Source organism: Garra rufa, chromosome 22, assembly GCF_049309525.1.
Source record: "Garra rufa chromosome 22, GarRuf1.0, whole genome shotgun sequence".
In the NCBI taxonomy this organism is placed as follows: Eukaryota; Metazoa; Chordata; class Actinopteri; order Cypriniformes; family Cyprinidae; genus Garra; species Garra rufa.
In genome coordinates, this window is record NC_133382.1 from 22,810,700 (window position 1) to 22,830,770 (window position 20,071).

The 20,071-nt window shown below is 34.1% G+C and overlaps 1 protein-coding gene across 1 annotated transcript; it reads right to left on the bottom strand.

The window, feature by feature from the left end:
• Nucleotides 1-5,801: 5,801 nt before the first annotated feature.
• Nucleotides 5,802-19,738, bottom strand: gtf2e2 (general transcription factor IIE, polypeptide 2, beta). The gene is made up of 8 exons (XM_073827880.1): nt 19,723-19,738; nt 14,685-14,768; nt 14,458-14,549; nt 13,628-13,735; nt 13,001-13,183; nt 9,288-9,381; nt 9,084-9,199; nt 5,802-8,933 (listed from the first exon to the last, which is right to left on the bottom strand). The coding sequence occupies exons 1-8, from the start codon at nt 19,736-19,738 to the stop codon at nt 8,814-8,816; spliced, it is 813 nt and encodes a 270-aa protein (XP_073683981.1). The 3' UTR covers nt 5,802-8,813.
• Between the last annotated feature and the right edge of the window lie 333 nt (nt 19,739-20,071).

The window sequence follows — 20,071 nt, forward strand, 5'->3', positions numbered from 1 at the left end:
TATTCACAAGGAAGAGTTGCCATTTGTTCTATTTACCTTGGTTTCCAAGCAGAATCTCCTAACTAGATCTGTTTGCTGCTGCCTAAATTGGAAAAGTTGTTTATAGTCTTCTATCTTGTTTTACTAAAGCGAGAAGAAACACACGCCATAAATCATGTAAATGATCAATATGGACACATAAATGTAAAATGCTGTATAACAGTCTTTGTCATTACTATAATGGCCAAAAGTGAACACGGAAGTGCTGTTACCTGCACAGGGCTTGAAATTTACTTTTTTACTTGGTAGCACTGGTGCCACCACGTTCAAAAAGTTAGGAGCACCAAAAAAAAAATTTAGGAGCACCCAATTTGTTTTTAGTAATGCACAATGCACCGATCTTGATTATTCATGGCTGATTCTGATTGTCGATCTTTTACAAGCAAATGGGCTAATTCTGAAAGCCTTTTTTAATATATTTATGTTACGCCTTAAGCAAGGAAGAATGAATGTAAACATGAGCCTACATGAACAAGCTGGTTAATTTCTCTATTAGAGCCATTTAAATTAGAGGCAGCCACTGTATTTTTAAACAGTAGAAATGACAAAAAATAAACGACACAGTTCGTTCTTAGTGGTGTTGACAAATGCAGCCATAATAGTAGCCTAGGCTACTCTGTTAATATTCAAATTGCAAATAGAGACCGAATTTTTCAAACATGATACAGAGCTATAGACATCATTATCTTATTATCTGCTCACATACTAATAACAGCCTAGATATTTTATGTAGCCTAATTTGCGCACATTGGGAAGTCTCTCTCTAAACTTGAGGTATTAAAATTGCTTTTGAATGTGCGTGCGCGTTTTATTTTTGGTTTTAACAATCGCGAAAAACTCTCGACGGTGCTGAGCATGTTATAATACAAGAGATTACTTTAACAAAGCCATTAGAAAGTAGGAGGACACAAACGGGAATTTTAAAAGTGCGTCTTCAATGGAAATTACGCCCCTGCGTGAGTGGAGTGGAACTCTGCCGCTGAGTAACCATTTGATGTGGATGTATGCTGCGTTGTACAGTATTGAGACGGAGGCGCCAGAATGTATCTGACAGAATGTACGCTGTACCACTAAATATAGAATATTTCTTCAATCACTTCCGCAGTTCTGCAGCAGATGCGACGTGAAATAATGGAATAGTCCAACAGTGTGGTGTTCAAGGGAGGCGCCAGTTTCCATAACAAATATTCTATGGTATTCTGATTACTTTTCAGAGAATCTTTGACATTTGCCATAAAGTAAAAAAAAAAAAAAAAAAATCACCTCGACCAAATTTTTTTGAGGGGGCCCCTTGAAGCTCGGGGCCCAAGGCAACTGCCTACCTTTGCCTAATGGCAAAGTCCGCCCCTGATGGTATGTCATGTCTGAAATGTTATTCATTCTATGGCACCTTTAATAGCGGCTTGAGCTCTGTGATTAAATATATATTTTCCTCCATGTGCGAGCTATTGAAAAGAGCCGCTCTGTGGGACAGCCAATCAGAGCAGAGCTCATCATTATTATTCATGAACCTTCCAAATAAGGTAATAACAGACCATTTAATTCTTGGGACAAATCCTAGGGTTGTAAATGGACCTGTAAAACCATGTCTGGAGAATTTTTGCCAATCCGTTTGGCAGTTCTTTAAACTTGTTTTCACGTGCAAATGACTTTTCACAGGCTTGCAGTACTTTTGACTGTATTTAAGCAAAAACAATGTGCCAAAAGTGTAAGCACAGAGAAATTTAAGTCAGAAAGAAGGCAAATCATATTTCTGTTAGCATTAAGCTGCAGTTTCACAATACATGAATTACATTCACGAGTAACAGTAAAATGCTGAATTTTTTTTTCTTATGCTTGAAACGTGATTTACAATTTTATAAAGCTTCTCTTGCACATGCAAACTTAATTTACGCTTATGTGCACTTCCGCAACTTTCATCCTGCATATGCAAATCTTTAAGGCTTTATTTTATCTCCATACAATCTAGTGTCTACAAAATGCAAGTGCAAAGAAAATGGCCGATCGTTTGCTAGATAAGACCCCTATTCCTCGGCTGGGATCGTGTAGAGCCCTTTAAAGCTGCACTGAAACTGCAATTAAACTGTTGGCCACCATTGACATCCACTATGTGGAAAAAAATAAAGAAAGTTTTCCTCAAAAACTTTAATTTCTTTGCGACTGAAGACAGAAAGACACAAACATTTTGGATCACATGGGGGTGAGTAAATTATCAGGAAATGTTTTATTCTGATAGATAGATCAGAATCAGAAATAGAAGCATTTAACAACTGGTCAGAATAATGAATACTCACACCTCCATCCTCTACCTTGTTTGTGTGATATTGACAACCTCATAAATATTCTTTACATAGCAACAAATCCTCTGTATAAATATAAAATACTAAGAAATCATTAAACACAACAGTACACTAGGAAGGTCTCCAGGCTCTAACAGATGGAGAAACATAACTCCTACTGATTTATTCATTTTCGAGACTAGATTCATAAACAAGGCTCCAAAATCCAGTAGGGAACAGCAAGCACCAAGGTACACTAATTTTCAGTCATGTTAATGTTCCCCTTGGTAAACCGCTTGTAAGCCCAGGAATCCACAAGACATTATATTCAGCAAACACAAGAACTTGCAGTAATTTTACGAATATTTCATTTTCATTTATTAAATCACTTTTAATAAACTGGAGATTCATTTCAATAATTCTAAGGAGGTAAAACTGATATTGTTGTAAGCAGAGAGAAATATTTGAGTAGACTATTTTAAATGACTACATGAAAATGTCAGGTTTTCACAGTTCAATAATGATATATGATCTTCAAAAGCATTTATTTTCTTGCCGGCTAATTTTAGGACAAAACATTACAAACAAAACAACAGGCTGCAAAGCAATTATGCTTTTTTTCTATTGCGTCTGGGCCTTGAAAATGAAGACTCTGTATTATATGAAACCTTTCAGCCTACATGCACATTATCAATTTGACACAAAGCAGAAGCCTTGCAGAGCCAACACGTGCCATCCAAACCACCATTAAGAACCTTTTGATGAAGACACGCACCGTTGCGGTTCACACTTACATTTATGCTTGACAAGAGGTGCCTAGCAACAAGAGGTGTTCTGATCAAGTGCAGCTATTCATTTGAAAATACTATTTTTCTCTGTCTAGAGCCAGAAATGATTTTGTGTAAGATCATTTGTTTTTTATAGTCATGGTTTCTTCAGATAAATGGAATTTTGTTTTGCACTTTGAATTTACTCCAAAACAGTGTAGTTCATTCTCTATAACAAGATCTCAAACAGTGGATTCAGATTCTGCTTTGTTAAACCTATAAAAAAGAAATTATGACTAAAATATTAGTGATCTTAAATAATCTCATGATGATGACATTATTTTTTAGTTATAACCTAAAAATGAAAATTTACTCACCCTACAGGCCATCCAAGTAGTAGATGTGTTTTCTTCGTCAGAACAGATTTCGTGAAATGTAGCATTCTCACTAATGGATCCTTTGAAGTGAATGGGTGCCGTTAGAATTAAGAGTTCAAACTGCTGATAAAAGAATCACAATAATCCACAAGAAATCCACATGACTCCAGTCCATGAATTAATGCCTTGTAAAGTAAAAAGCTTCTTGTTTCCAAGAAACAAATCCACCATTTTAGATGTGATTCAGAAAGCTCTTCCTGTCTAAATTGGCAGTACATTGTAAAAAGTTATCACCAGTTTCAACTTAAAAACTTAAGTTTAGCAGCTGCCTTAAAATGTTAAGTTAAATCAACTTAACATTTTAACTCAAGTTAAATCAACTCAGACTTGTAGTTTTAAGCTGATTTAACTTCAAATTTTAAGGCAGCTGCTGAACAGTGTAGTTTTTCAGAATACTTGACCAGTTTGGACCAGGGGCCATACCTACAAAAACACTTAAGGCTAATCCATCTATCGTTTATATAGATAGTGTTTATCAAATAGTTACATATTTCTCTTTCCCACTGTCTGCTTGCTATGCTTTTCTATCAACCACTGTGGGTGATTTTGAAAGAGCGTGCTCAAATGTATTTTTAAGAGTTTCATGACTAGGGTTTAAGCCAAAACTCCTACCTAGAAAATCTTTGAGGACTGATAAGATACAATTCTTTGTGAATGCAGCCCCAGACCTTTTAAACATTTGGTTATGTGAGATTACATAAATGCACATTAAAAATATAGATTTTTGATGTTGTTGTGCTTTTACAATATATACACACAATGATTAAAAATGTAAATGTTTTTGAAAGAAGTCTCCTCTGACTCTGACTGCATTTTATCGAAAATACAGTGAAAACAGTAATATTTTGAAATATTATTTGGTTCTCAAGGAACATTGCACAGTTGCGCTGCTTAATATTCTGTGAAAACCACACTTAAAAAAAAAGTTGTTGAAAGAACATAACTAAATTGTGGAAAACTTTTCCATCCAATTGAATTGCGTTTCTCTAACAAAATCTAATCAGTTTGAAATGATTTGTTGTAATCTTGTTATATGAACATAAATTTATTTAATCACAACAAAAAACTGAAATTTGGTTATTCCTACTTGATAATGTTTTGCCATGCCTAATAGAGAAATTCTGGTCAGATTAACTACATTTAATTTCGCCATGCATAATGAATAAAATATTGCCATATTACAGTTTTTTACAGACGCTAGGACACATTTCTCAATACTTAGGTCACTTTTGCAAAACTCTTCACACAATTCTCCTAACCGACTTTCAGCTTGGCAAAGCAGTTCATTTCACATTCAAAATGCACTACAACTACCAAAACACTTTATTCAGGTCTCAAATAAACTCATTCTTCCAGAACACTAGCAAAGGTTGACAGCCGACAAACACACTTTGTTTGTCACCCACAAAACAATGACCTAAAAAACACTAACAACATGTAGCATTACACAGTGTTTTCTTGTGTAAAACAAGGACACATCTCTGTTTATAATTGCAATATATATTGTTTATAAGTGCAATATATGTTACTGGAATGAATCAGACATGATGCAGAATTCGTCAATATTTTATGTTGTTTATTTATTTTTATTTTTTTGCACTAAGTAATTCCAAAATACAAGAATTTGTATACACACCATCCACTGATACAGATACAATAGTAATGCTAATCTACTGCATTTTTAGATTTGAAATATGTTTCAATAAAATATTGCTGTTGAATTTTGCTGTCTTATTCAGTTTTGCATTGTGTTATTGTTTTGAACATAAGTTTAACAGTTTTGAAAACAATATGTAAGCATGTGCAAAATGTCCTGTACGTACAAAGATTTTTGGCAGTTGTTGTGTCTGAGTGAGAAAAGAATTCATGAAATTTGAGATGTAGTCATTGAATGCATTTTGTGCCAAAACAATGCTAATTGATCCTCAGTTTAGCCCACATAGACTTCTGTTGTGCTCACTGTGTGAAGAGTTTTGCAAAAGTGACCTAAGTATTGAGAAATGTGTCCTAGCTTCTGTAAAAAACTGTAACTGCATTCAATTTTGTCAGAATGTCAACTACACAAATTTTTGTCCTGCTTACAAGATAAAATTATGCCTACATAACATAACATAACAAATGAGACACTAATCAATAAATGATGCCACCATCATAGAGGTTGGTGCTTTCTGTAGTTGGACTCTTGTTCCTTATAGAACTTCTAAAGAAATTGTTTTTCTGCAGTTGCAAATGCGTTTCACTGCGCACACCTGAATTGAAAGCCTATAGTGAAAGATTACTTTGTCTGCTGACAAATTTTATTATATAAAACCCAGTGGTTTTGCTTTTTTTTAGGACATTTTTTGCAGTTCATGACACATCTGAAAAAAAAAAAAAAAGCAAACTGCATCATACTACTTCAAAGACAAGAAATTTCAGTACATGCTTTTAGACATGAACACTTATCATACAAACCTCAACAGTGGTGACAACAAATATTCATACTACAGAGCATGATAGGAGTTTTGTACCATGATGTTACCCAGCATGCATTGCAGTGTGAAGCATTTTGTTGATTGTCACCATTGTTGAGGTTCATGTGCTGATTCTTCATGTGTGTATCAATATGACTCAGCTTTTCAAAACATTTGCATGTACATGGGTTGAAACTGATTTACGATAACAGATGAAATACGTTACTCTGAAACTATGGTATCACAGAAACATTACACAGAACCTATATTTTAACAAAAAAAATAACATATGCAGTCAGTGATCAGACAATTTACATTAAGTCTCATCACAAGCAATGAACAAATGCACAACATAGAGCACTGATTTCACTGTTATACAACAACATATGCATCACTGCAGTGAAAAATCTAATATCGCAAGTTAAGGGTCAAGAGCCCAACCAAAGTAAACCCTGATCTCCACAATGGTGACATTGTTTTCTAAACAAAACATTTAAACTGACCATTCTCAATAAGATCTTCTGACAGAAATATGGTCAGACTGGTAAGTAATGAGTGAAGCTGGTGCTACTGTTTGTGGAGCGGTTTAATCCTCCTCTGCTGAGATCTTGAGAGATTTAGTATCTTTTATTTCAGTTGATTTCATCTGAAGCTGTTGCTGAAGTCAGTTCTTGGTTCTTCGGGAATTCAGCTTGTTAACAGCAGGTGTTCATGATTAACGAAAAATGTTCATGTTGACTCAACTAGAAAAAAAACTGTAAACCTATTTTTCTCTAAATTATGTTGACTAAATTAAATTCAATGAAGCTCAAATAATTTTAATCAATATTTAAGTCATATCTACTCATTTTAATTAAATTGAACAAACAACAAAAATTTGTTTTTTGAGTGCATAATAAAATTCAGGATTCTATGATTAAAGTAAAAAAAAAACAGCATAATTTTATAAACCTTATTGTCTCTGTCTCTCTCTCTCTCTCTCTCTCTCTCTCTCTCTCTCTCTATATATATAAATAAGTTCTTGGGTCTGTATGAGTTAAATTTTTTTATTATTATTTTTTTAGTTTCTTATGCTCATCAAGGTTGCTTTTATTTGTTAAAAATACAGAACAAAATTGTTACATTGTGAAATATTATTACAATGTAAAATAATGCTTTTACATTCAAATCAAATTTATTCCTGTGACCAAAGCTGTTTTTGGGCATCATTACTTCAGTATTCAGTGTCAACATTAATAATAAATCAACATTAAAATAATCCTACAGAAATCATTTTAATATGCAGATTTTTTTTCTATGTTGGAACCCATTTTTTCAGGATTCTTTGATGAATAAAAAGTGAAAAGGAGCATTTATTTAGAGAATAGAAATCTTTTCTAACAATCTACACTACCATTTAAAATTTTGGGGTCAGTCAATTTTTTATTCTTTGTTTTTTTTTGAAAGAAATTAGTACTTCCATTCAGCAAGGATGTGTTAAATTGATAAAGTGATAGCAAAGACTTATATTGTTAAAAAACGATTTCTAATTTGAATAAATGCTGTTTCTTTTAACTTTTAATTCACTAAAGAATCCTGAAGAAAAGTATCACAGGTCAGATTTGCGAGTTTATATCACACAATTCTGAAATTGCAACTTTCTCAGAATTCAATCAATTTGTCTTGCAATTCTGACTTTATAACTCAAAATTGCCAGATTATATCATGCACTTCTAAATTTCAAGCGTGTATCTCACAGTTCTAATAAAAAGGTATTTTTTTTCAATTCTGATTTTTTTCCTCTCATATGTGAGTTTATATCTCGTAATTGCGAGTTTGAATTCTTACAATTCTGACTTAAAAAAAAAAAAAGTTGGCAGCATAACTGTTGCCAACACAGATAATTCTAATAATAAATCGGCATATTAGAATGATTTCTGAAGGATAATGTGATGCTTAAGACTGGAGTAATGGCTGCTAAAAAAATCAGCTTTGCATCACAGGAATAAACTATATTTTAAAGCATATTAAAATAGAAACCATTATTTTATATTGTTAAAAACATTTCGCAATATTAGTTTTTTCTATATTTTTGATTAAATAAATGCAGCTTCGATGAGCATAAGAGACTTCTTCAAAAACAAATCCAAAGTTGAAAGTTGAAGTTGAAAGAAATAAACACTTTTATTCTCCAAGGATGTGTAAAATGAATAAAAAGAGATAAACACATTCTTAAAATGACTATTTTGAATAAATACTGTTATTTTTAACTTTTTATTCATCATAAAAATACTGGGAAATAAATTAAGCAGTACAGTTGTTTCCAACACTGAAAATACATCAGGATATCAGAATGATTACTGAAGAATCATGTGACACTGAAGACTTGAGTAATGGCTGATGAAAATTCAGTTTGGCTACCACAGAAAAAAACTAGAATTGAATGTATATTAAAATAGAACATTTTTTAAATTGTAATAATATTTCAAAAGTTTTTTCTTCAGCCTTGATGAGCAGAAGAGACTTTTTTTTAAAAAGCATTACAAATCTTACTGAACATGAATAAATGTAGGAAACAATGTATGTGGTTTGATTGCTCTTGTTTAATCTTTAAATCTAAAAAAAGAAGAGCTTAAATGTCCATTTTTTAAAGCACTAGCAAAAAGTAAAACATAACAGTGAAAAGAAAATATTTACAATCCGTTCACATTCGTGTCACTCAGTACAGTTCTAAGGTGTGTGTGTGTGTGTGTGTGTGTGTCTGCATGTCTTTATGGTTTTGGCAAAACGCTACATCAGATATACAAACATCACACAGATATCAGTCTTGTCACTTAGAGCCTTTAAGCTGTATGTGTGTCACTTCTTGGAGGGAACTCCCTCAGAGTAGTCCTCCAGTACTCCGTTCAGATGATCATTATGAGTCTTAAACCGTCTCTTTTTCTGTGTTCCAGGTTTCTTTCTCTTCTGAATGGGCGTCTGCAACAGCCAATCACAAATCACATCAACCTCACAGCAACCGTTTACTTCCACACAAATATGCATAAACCAGCCAATCTGGAATGAGTTTTGTGTTTGTTTCTCTGCATGTAAATGTCTATCTGTGTGTGTGAGAGTAACAAAACGCACCATTTTCTTTGGTCCCGTCTCCTGCATGGATGATATGCCCTGTTTCTTCAGATACTCTTCGATCTTTTCCTCATCTATGGAATCAACAGGAACACTGCGCCACAGTTTTTGGAACTCTGAAGAATGAATGACAGACAGTAATCAACAATGCTGCATCAGGTCAATATTAATCACTCTTTAATAATAATAATGATAGTCACATACCTTCATCAACAGCAAACTGACAATGTTTGTCATTGTAGAAGAGAACCTTCTTCTTGTCTGGCCTGGTCACAAATATAATCTGATCCCCAAGTGCCTGAACAAAATGCACAAAACAAAATTAAGTATTTCAAATCCTAACATTTGCTAATTTGCTTCTTTATTACTGAGAACCATACATTAAATACAGAAAGTCAGCTGGCAGATAAATTATTTTCAAATATTAAATGCAAATTAGGTGCTTAAAGGTATGGAAGCCCATTTTTGCCACTGAATAAAAAATAAAAAAAGGTTATTGTGACAATTATTTCACAATTCTGACTTCATTTCTCAGAATTGTGAGTTTATTTCTCAAAATTGCAAGCTTATTAGGGGTGTAACGATATTACAAACCGAACCGAAATATCGCGATACACCAACCACGATACGTATTGCGAAACTCTCGTGGCGTACCGCGGTACTCTCACGCCCCCTGCTGCCCATTGTTGGGGTTGACGTCACTTGTCTCTAACTAATTTAACCAATTTAAACACATCTTTATTTTATCACATTTGATTAAATTGTATTAGTAATGATGAGCTTTTGTTCTAAATATTATATTCTAAAGTTAGTATTTTCCAAGTGCATGTCATGTCATGTGACTTAAGTGAGCGATCACACTCGGTTACTACTCAGGGCTCGACATTAACGCTTGTCCGGGACAAGTGGATTTTGTGAAAGGGCAAGTGAAAGGGGATTTTACTTGCCCGACCGGACAAGTAACCTGATTAAAACATCAATTACAAACAATAACTAGCGCAACAACGAAACTTTGGTGAGCATAATTCTGATTTTATTACTTCAGATAACTGAAAACGGACAGTATCAAGCTCGTGCAGGCTATCTGACTCACAGAAAATCAACACTAATAGGCTCAAAAGCATACACAAAGAAACAAGCATGAACAAACATAGTTCAATAAACTAGTAGTTAATATTAACTGACTTACATTTTAGACACATCATTAACCATTTTTGCAAACGAAAATAGTTCTAAGCAACAGCAGAACCTCCGTGAATCTCCGAGCAACACAGCGGTATTTCAGTACTGAATGATTTAGCATTTTTTTAATGAATCGAGTCAGTGAACGAACTGGTTGAATCCATCTATGGTTGAATCCGTGACTCGCTCATTAAGACAGTGACTACTGCCACCTATTGGTGGTTCGGTTTTATATTTAAAGGTATTGCATTTTTCCAATATTTTTGATTTATGTTTAAAAAAAAGTATAACATTAATCTTATTACATTATTTATGTATTTGCAATTTTACTGTGTAAATGCATTTTTTGGAACCTCTTATCTTCATTAAACAGTCTAAGTAAATACAGCTAAATGTCAATTTCATTGCAGGCTCGGTTTTTCCTGTGCAATGGAAAGATGGAGTTTGTTGATACTGATTTAATTTGTGCAACCATACAGAGTCTAATTATTCTAATTTGATGTATTGATAAAATTTAAGAATTTGATGTGAATGATGACACATACAGTTAGTAAGGTTAGGAAAATAAAGTTAAAAAGTGTCCTAGAAATCAATTTAAGGTAAATATCACAAATATTCAGATTAAAGTAAGACCTTATAGAGTAGTGATGAGACTATAGCTTCAGAATGGATTGATTTACAGCAAAAAAGGCATTTTTTTTTTACCCCGGATAAGTAAATTTTTAACTCGGACAAGTGAATGTCTAAATGTCTAACTTACTCGGGTATCCTGACTGTACTAAAATGGGTTGGCAAAGTTAATAAAGAAAAAGTTTAGTTGTTCTTGTTATTAAGTGAATCTATTGTTCCTTAGCATTGCTGTTAAGATGACATCAACCCTAACCCCACAGCAAACAGAAACCGAACCGAACCGTGGCTCCAAAACCGTGAACCGAACCGAATTGTGCCTTTGGTGTATTGTTACACCCCTAAAGCTTATGTCTCACAATTCTGACTTTATAACTCACAACTGCAGGTTTATAGCAATTGTGAGAAATACACTCGCAATTCAGACTTTTTTCTTACAATTGCAAGTTATATACATGCGTGTTACGAAATCAAAATGGCAAGATATAACCTGGCAATTATAAGAAGTCACAACCTCAAGAATACACTGGCAATTGTGAGAATTAAAGTTTGTCTCACAATTTTGACTTTATAACTCGCAATTGCAGGTTTATATCACGCAACTCTGGTGAAAAAAAAAGTCAGATTTGCGTCTTTATATCATGCAATTCTGTCTTTATTTCTAAGAATTGCAACTTTTTTTCTCAGAATTGTGAGTGTCTCTCGCAATTCTGACTTTATAACTCACAATTGCGAGTTTATATCATGCAATTCTGAGAAAAGTCAGAATCGCAAGTTTATATCATGCAATGCTGATAAAAAAAAAAGATTTGCCAGTTCATGCAACTGACTTTATTACTCAGAACTGAGAGTTTGTCTCACAATTCTAACTTTATAACTCGCAATTGCAGGTTTATATCACACAACTCTGAGGGGGAAAAAGCAAGTTTATTTCTCAGAATTGTGAGTGTGTCTCGCAATTATGACTATAACTCGCAATTGCGAGTTTATATCACGCAACTGAGAAAAAAAGTCAGATTTGCGTCTTTATATCATGCAATTCTGTCTTTATTTCTAAGAACTGCAACTTTTTTCAGAACTGCATTGTTTTCTCAGAATTGCGAGTTGTTGTGAGTGTCTCTCAACTTTATAACTCGCAATTGCGAGTTTATATCACACGATTCTGAAAAAGAAGTTCTGAAGTTTCTGAAGTTTATATTATGCAATACTGAGGGAAAAAAAGTCAGATTTGCTAGTTCATATCACGCAATTCTGACTTTATTTCCAAGAATTGTGATTTTTTTTTTTTTTTCAGAATTGCAAAGTTATTTCTCAGAATTTAGTTTGTCTCACAATTCTGACTTTATTACTTGCAAATGCATTTATATCATGCGATTCTGAGAAAAAAAATCTGATTTGTGGGTTTATATCCTGTAATTCTGACCTGTAATCCTGGAATTCAGAACTGAGAGTTTATTTCAGAATTGTGAGTTTGTCTTGACTTTCTAACTCATAATTGCGAGTTTAAATCGTGCAACTCTGAGGAAAAAAGTCAGCTTTGCGAGTTTATATCACACGATTCTGAGAAAAAAAAGTCCAATTTGGGAGTTTATATCATGCAATTCGGACTTAATTTCTCAGAATTTCGAGTTCATATCTCACAATTCTAATAAAAAGGTATTTTTTTCAATTCTGACTTTTTTCCTCGCAAATGCGAGTTTGTATCTCATAATCGCGATTTGAAATTTTTACAATTCTGACTTTTTTCTCTGAACTGTGCAAAAATATAGTCATATTTGTGAGTTATAAAGTCTGATTTTGAGGGGGAAAAAAGACAGATGTAAACTTGCAATTGCGAGAAAAGTCAATTGTGAGATAAAGTCTCAATTACCTTTTTTAAATTTTCTATTCAGTAGTGGAAACAGGCTCCCATAAAATTTTTACTTAAAAAAAATCTTAAAAAAAAAAAAATAAATAAATAAATAAAAATCACAGTACAGCTGTTTAATGATGCCTCAAAACATTCAGAAGAGTCTTTGTACGTGATGCTTCAAAACGAAATGTCTAGAAAAAGAACCTTTGGGGAAAAAAAAAAACAACAACAAAAAAATAGTATGATAGCATATTACTTTAATAGCTTTTGCTGAGTTGGGTAGACCCTCTTCAACGTCGTCTAGTAACACTCCTCCTAGTCCCAGCTGATCGTGTTTGTCCAGTAGTCTTAGCAGGGCTTTCTTATCCTTCAGATGATACTTGGGTTTAAAGGCATATTTGCCGTCCCGCACATCAATCTTAGGATTACTTGATAATGCCTGGATGGAGGGAGGGAAATAGATTTAGCCTTCCTTCTTTTATGTACTCTTGCCTTGAAAAGGAATATTATGTGTTATTACATGGCTCCCTGGAACACATGATTTTGATTGGTTAATCATAGCATTTAATGGTCAAAACAAATTGTAATATCTGAATAACAATAATAATACGTGGCCCCAGAACCATATGTAAATCAAATAAGAAATGTTCCTACCACCCAAGCAATTCAAATACCACCTACATGCAAAGCATATTTTTACAAATTGTGCAATCAGTGCAAGTCCAGCTGCTACTACAGAAACCATGCATTAACATACCACTCCAAGAACACAAAAGAAGAAAAACAAAGTAAAACCAATAGATATAAAACAAACCGTAATAAAAATTATATATATATAAAATAAAATAAAAACAGTGGCTAGATATCTGTGGTCTTCACACACCTCACTCATAAGCCACTGTTTCTGCTTCATGCCAATATCCAGCAGCTTGGTCTCATCCAGAATTTCATCCAGAGTCAGATGATGAGTATCACCTTTCTGGTGCCTCGTCTGGAAAAGAAAGAGCGAGAAAGACAAAGAGAGTTTAAATGTGTCACAGCTACATCTAAATCTGTGGATTACAGCCTGACAGCCTTTAATTACTGTCAAGTTAGAGAGAGTACATCATTTCACTGTGGGGAACTGCCAAGGCTTACACACACAAAAAAGTGACACTGCTTACTATAATACGAAACAACTGTAAAATGACTCTGACAATGCATATTAGTCACATTAGTGCGACATTTCAGTGTTTATTCAGGTCAAACAAAGAAACTTGTTAGGAGAGTTGGGGGAAAACTGTTTCAGTTCTTTTTGTCTGGTTTTCAAGCACACATGAAAACCTTCACAAACGATCAGAAGAAATCCTCATTTTAGAACACAATACTGGTACAAATATAACCCTGGCAATAGATGTGCTGAGATTGAAAGGCATTTCCCATGGCATTTGATGGAGGGAGCATGTGTTTAATGACAGTGTGGATTGCTCAGCTCATGATAATTTCATTCCCATGGGTCTTCCTCTGGGAATTGTATTCTGAATTGCAGAAATCTCCTTCTGAGTTAAAATAAACCTTTTCAATGAAGATCTGTCTGTGATGTGCACTAATGTGAGATAGAAACTGATCATAAAGAACAAAGAAAAGACAACTGAAAGACACTGCAGCAAATATTTGCTTGAACAAACCACTAGGCTGTGGAAATGTTCGAAAATGTGTGTATTTTCCTATTACCTTCATGTAGTTGACAATTCGGGCCAAAACTCCAAATTTGTATCCTGAACTCCCAGAAAGTGCTTTGAGATTGAAGGAGCCATTGCTGGGATCTGAACGATGAAAAGAGAACAAAGATGAGGAAAAGAGATTAAAGGCTACAATAAGTAAGTGTTGCAGCTACTAGACTATTAATGCAGAACTACTATAACCGATCCTTTCAAATGACAGTCAAAGTAATAACAAACATGTTTTCAAACACAAAGTTAGTTTCTGGCAGTTATATTCCACACCATTTACAATTCTCTCTGCTGTCAGCAGACACTTTCTATCTAAAGAGACACAAAAAACCAAGAGAGGAATGAAAAAGCAAACAAAAAGGTCTATTCTGACAAAGTGCAAAGTAAAAAAGCACTCTAGCCATTCAGATGCCTTAATTCATTCGTTTGATGTAATCCATTTGACAACACTTTCTCTAACACAAAGTAAAATTTCTGTGAAAAACATTTCATCTGCATGACGGCAAAACAGCCTTCTATTCGATTCCAAATTGTAAAAACCTATACAATAAACAGTGAGATATATGAATATATAGCAGTATAATGACACAGAAAGCACAGTATAAATATTAAACATTCATTTCAGCAGCTGTTGCTTCATATTACTTGTTTGCTCAGCTTGTTTGCTACTGCTGTGGATATTATATGTGACTTTGGACCACAAAACTCAGGTAGCACGGGTATACTTGTAGAAATAGCCAAAAATACATTGTATGGGTTAAAATGATAAAGTAAAAGATAAAGTAAAGATAAATTTCCTACCATAAATATTAAAACTTAATTTTTGATTAGTAATATGCATTGCTAAGAACTACATTTGGACAACTTTAAAGGCAATTTTCTCAATATTTAGATTTTTTGCATTCTCACATTCTAGATTTTCAAATAGTTGTGTCTTGGACAAATATTGTCCTATTCTAGCAAACTATATTTATTTAAAGCTTATTTATTCAGCTTTCAGATTATGTATAAATCTCAATTTTCTAAAAAAAAAAATTACACTTATGACTGGTTTTGTGAGCTCTATGTGCAAAACCAGTTATTTATGCATTCTTAATAAGCATAAGCTGTTGCATGCTTATTTTATGCTCATATATGGTTATATTTTATGATTAATTACTGAAATTATTATGAATTACAGTACAGACCAAAAGTTTGGACAAACCTTCTCATTCAGGTGTGTCCAAACTTTTGGTCTGTACTGTAGATATGAATTCAACTGAAAAAATATCTTTCAGGTGGTCAAATAGCAAATAGTGGAGCTCTGCAGCCACCTACTGGTAAAAGTTATTTGTAGTTGTTTTTTTACTTTTAAAACTGGATTTTCCAAAAGATGGGCACAAATCTTACACTAAACCATGTGAAATTATCCATGTTATCCCCATGAATTAAAGTTAGAAATGTGGGTCTTTTATAAAGTGAATTTTACATAAATAAGCAGTTTTTGTATAAAAACCTATTTAAAAAATATTTATTTATTAATTTATATATATTTAAAAAAATATCACTAACCCACTGAAAACTGCACAAATGTAGAGTAAAAACTTTAATAAACAGAAATATATACAGTACAGACCAAATGTTTGGACACACCTTCTCATTCATTTGAATGGGAAGGTGTGTCCAAACTTTTGGTCTGCACTGTATGTTGGTATTTTTGAGGATGTTTCATGTAAGCAGTCTTAAAAGAAATCACCTTATTATTAACCAAAACTTTATCTTTTTAAAAAAATGTTTCTTCCCTAGTGTAACTAGGCCAGTAAACAATACTTAATGATGCCACATACACACACACACTTGGTATTTTCTGCATCGCTTTTTGTTTCTATATCTACACCACAAAATCATATTTACCAGAGTTGTTAATATGAGTTTGCAGTCTGATTCAAGTTATGATTTAAAGATTGTGTACCGCAAAATAACACCTTTTTTACTGAGACATCCCTGTGGGCTGCGCACAAAACAAACATACAGCACAACCAGTGCAGTCTGGTTCTTTTAATGAATTGTTCAAAAAGACTCAGTAGTTGTTATTTCGAATCAGTCTGACAAATACTTCACTGAATAAACATTCAAGTTCTCATTACTTGTTTCAGTGAGGTCTCAAAATTAAGCAACTTTTGTGTGCACTAAAGGTTAGTGAAACATAAATCAGAGATGACTGGTTGCTTATACAAAAAAAGTGCATTATCCAAAGATGCTATTTTTATGCTGCATCTAAAACCTGAAAATGCTGCCTGTGCAGGCAGCAGCAAACAGAGGTAGGAAGGCATCAAGGCACGTCAGAATCCTATGATCGTGTCACATCCTGTCCATTGAGATACCTTCATCTGATCAAGTTTTGAAGGATGCATAAATGTATCCTTCGCTCCCTTTTATATCCTGTGTGTTTGATTCTGTGACAATAAAAAAGCAAATGTTGTGGTTGGAGCTCAGTTTGTGTTTAAAAGTATGTTTATGAACAACTTTTTAAACTTTGTTTTGATTTCATTTTCTAGTGAAAAATTGTTATAAATTATTAATTAAATATTACATAAAGCTGTCTCTGTTTTGCTGTACATCAGTGTTTCTCTTTTTTACTCTAAGACCCCCCTCCTGCAATACTGCAAAGCTCCCCAACATTTTCTATTCACAATAACCTTTGAATTGTAGTGTTATTACTTTTTCAATTTCATGTAATTATTTTTTAAACAATTCAAGATATATTTAAACTAGAGATACACCGACTGCCGATTCCAATTCCGATTTTTCAGTAAGTGTGACCTGCCGATTCCGATTTTTGCCGATTCCGAATTTTTTTTTTTTTAAGAACTGTAATGAAAGCATGGGCCTATACAGAAATATTTTCTTTAATTAAATTTATTTTATAATAAAATACATTTTTAAACACTACAGGATCTTCTTACAACAAAATAACTTTAACAACAAAATAAAGTGCTTTGTGCCTTTGAAAAAGGTATAAAATTAGTTCCTGTAACTAACATAGTATATAGTTATACTAGCAAAAATCTTTTCCTCAATGTTTTTTTATTTTATAATAAAAGAAATGTATAAACATTACAACATCTTCTCATATTAAAATAACTTTAACAAAATAAAGTGCTCTGAGCCTTGAAAACATTAGAAATAAAATATAAGTAACAAAGCAGGCATAAAAAAATCTACTTTTCTTCAATGAATTTTATATGGAATTTTTTTTAAACATTAATTACAGGATCATCTCACAACAATAATTTTAATAACAAAAAGTGCACTGTGTCTTCAAACAGGTAGAAATAACAATGCTAGTACTAAATGCTATTACTTGAGCATTAATGGCTAAGAGAAGCATTTCTGCCTTGTCACCAGTTAATCCAGCGGTACTACACTTCGTAACATTCATTCACATATTTGCGCTACGCCACCGCATACAGCGTCTTCACACACAGATGAAACTTACTAGAGAAGTGTAACATTAATGCATCTGTAAATAAATACAAATTAAATTCACGTCGTGCACGCTTTAATTACCTCCAAATGGAACATATATGCTCGCTTCGAACTGTAGTGTGTGAAGACGCTGTATGCGGTGGCATAGCGCAAATATGTGAATGAATGAAAGTGTAGTAAACGTCAACGGATGTCCCCTGCTCAGGGAGTAGGGAGCAATGAACACTGTGCAGGCACCATGTCAATCGGAACACAGTTCATTCACGGAGCTTACTTCTAACGAGCGGGTTAGCTGAATCAGGTGTGTTAACTAAGAGACATGCAAAATATGCAGAGCGGGGGCGCGATCTACCACATGTACAAACACGCGCGTGGTTCATGGTTGTTCCCTCACGTTGTATTTTGGCCTTATAAATGTTACAAACTGCGATCTTTGTGTCATCTTCACTCACACCAAAGACATGTTTACACGCGAATGTGAGTGCGCGGCTGCGCGCGCGTGGCTGTGACGTAGTTGCATGCGCCGCTGGCAATAAAAGGATCGGCCGGTCACCGATCCGGGCCGATCATGCAAAAAAATCAGCCGATTCCGATCACTAGCCGATCAATCGGTGCATCTCTAATTTAAACAAAACATGTCACTGCAGATATTCTTTACAAGTTGTGTAAAGTTATACAGTAACTTAATTATGGAAGCCCGTTTCCGCCACTGAATAAAAAAAATAATAATAATAATATTGCGACTTTTTTTCTCAGAATTGCGAGTTATAAAGTCAGAATTGCGAGATATAAAGTCGCAATTGCGAGTTATAAAGTCAGAATTCTGAGATATAAAGTCGCAATTGCGAGTTATAAAGTCAGAATTGCGAGATATAAAGTCGCAATTGCGAGATATAAAGTCGCAATTGCGAGTTATAAAGTCAGAATTCTGACATATAAAGTCGCAATTGCGAGTTATAAAGTCAGAATTCTGACTTTTTTTCTCGCAATTGCGACTTTATATCTCGCAATTCTGACTTTTGTTTCTGTTCATTTGTGACACTTTCTGGTAAAGCACAATAGGAAACGGAGATCTTGTCTTGTTAAAACGACATGTCATAAAAACGATATGATTTTATATGATTACATGTAATGTGAGCGAGCTAGGCGATTGTCCGCCCTGCCTTCGCCACAGTCCTGACATAAAGGAGGATCTGCACGCTGCTGAAGTTATAGAAATACACTGTTTTAAGTATTTTAATGTAACGGTTTCAATTGTAGCCGCATGTTTATTAGGATTAATCTGTCTCCAATAACTGCACTCAGACCCAGAGGATATGACTAACAGCAAATCCAAATACTAACCGAAAGAAAAAAAAAGAGAAATGACAAACGATTTGATTGTATGATGATGATGATGATTTCGTTCTGTTTTAAAATGGGAAAAAATTAAGCCAGAATTTTCCGGTTTTTTGTTCATTTTTCGTCTTTACTGTCTGTGCCATCATGCAGAATAAATGTTCGTCTGATGTACCGCTCTGCAAATTAGTCACAATAACGTTTCTTCATAATAGCTGGCTATATTGCTTGCAATACATATAATTTAATGCGAAACACTGCACTTCTCGGGTGGGCGGCGCAGGCTCGATAAATAAATATAAATGTCTTCTTTATAGTAGGCTATGTACTTCCACAATAACAACACAACGTTACAAAATGCTTTTGTAAAAATACATGTCTATAGACAGCTTGAAAGGTCTACTTCAATAAATCGATAGAAAACAAATTTTGTTTATTGTGTGAGTTCATTATCTGTAACCTGTAACCTGTACCATTGTGCTTACACCCAGAGCGCAGCCCCTTTCCTAGAGCCCTGCATTTGAGCCCGAGCCCGTCGGGGCCCGACTTTTTTTTGCCCCTAGGGCCGGGCTTCGGGCCAATTTTCACGTCATACCTTGCACGCATATCGGGCTTCGGGCCTGCTTTAGAAAAAAACTTAAAAAAAAAAAAAAAGTTTAATGAGATTTAATGCGTGCGTCCCCGGAAGCGCCAGTGATGCCTAACTCGCGCATAGCAGAGTATGAGCGGAGCGCGGAGTGGAGCGGTGTGATTTTGAATGGAGGAAGGAGCGGATTTTTGTTAAAAGTCGGAGCGTCATGGTTTTCACT

Coding starts and splice junctions, on each gene's coding strand:
- gtf2e2 (XM_073827880.1), bottom strand. Junction 9,382..13,000: donor ACTCAGCAAAAGCTATTAAA/GTAATATGCTAT, acceptor CATTTTGTTCAG/GCACTTGGGGATCAGATTAT. Junction 9,200..9,287: donor TCAGTTTGCTGTTGATGAAG/GTATGTGACTAT, acceptor TTCATTCTTCAG/AGTTCCAAAAACTGTGGCGC.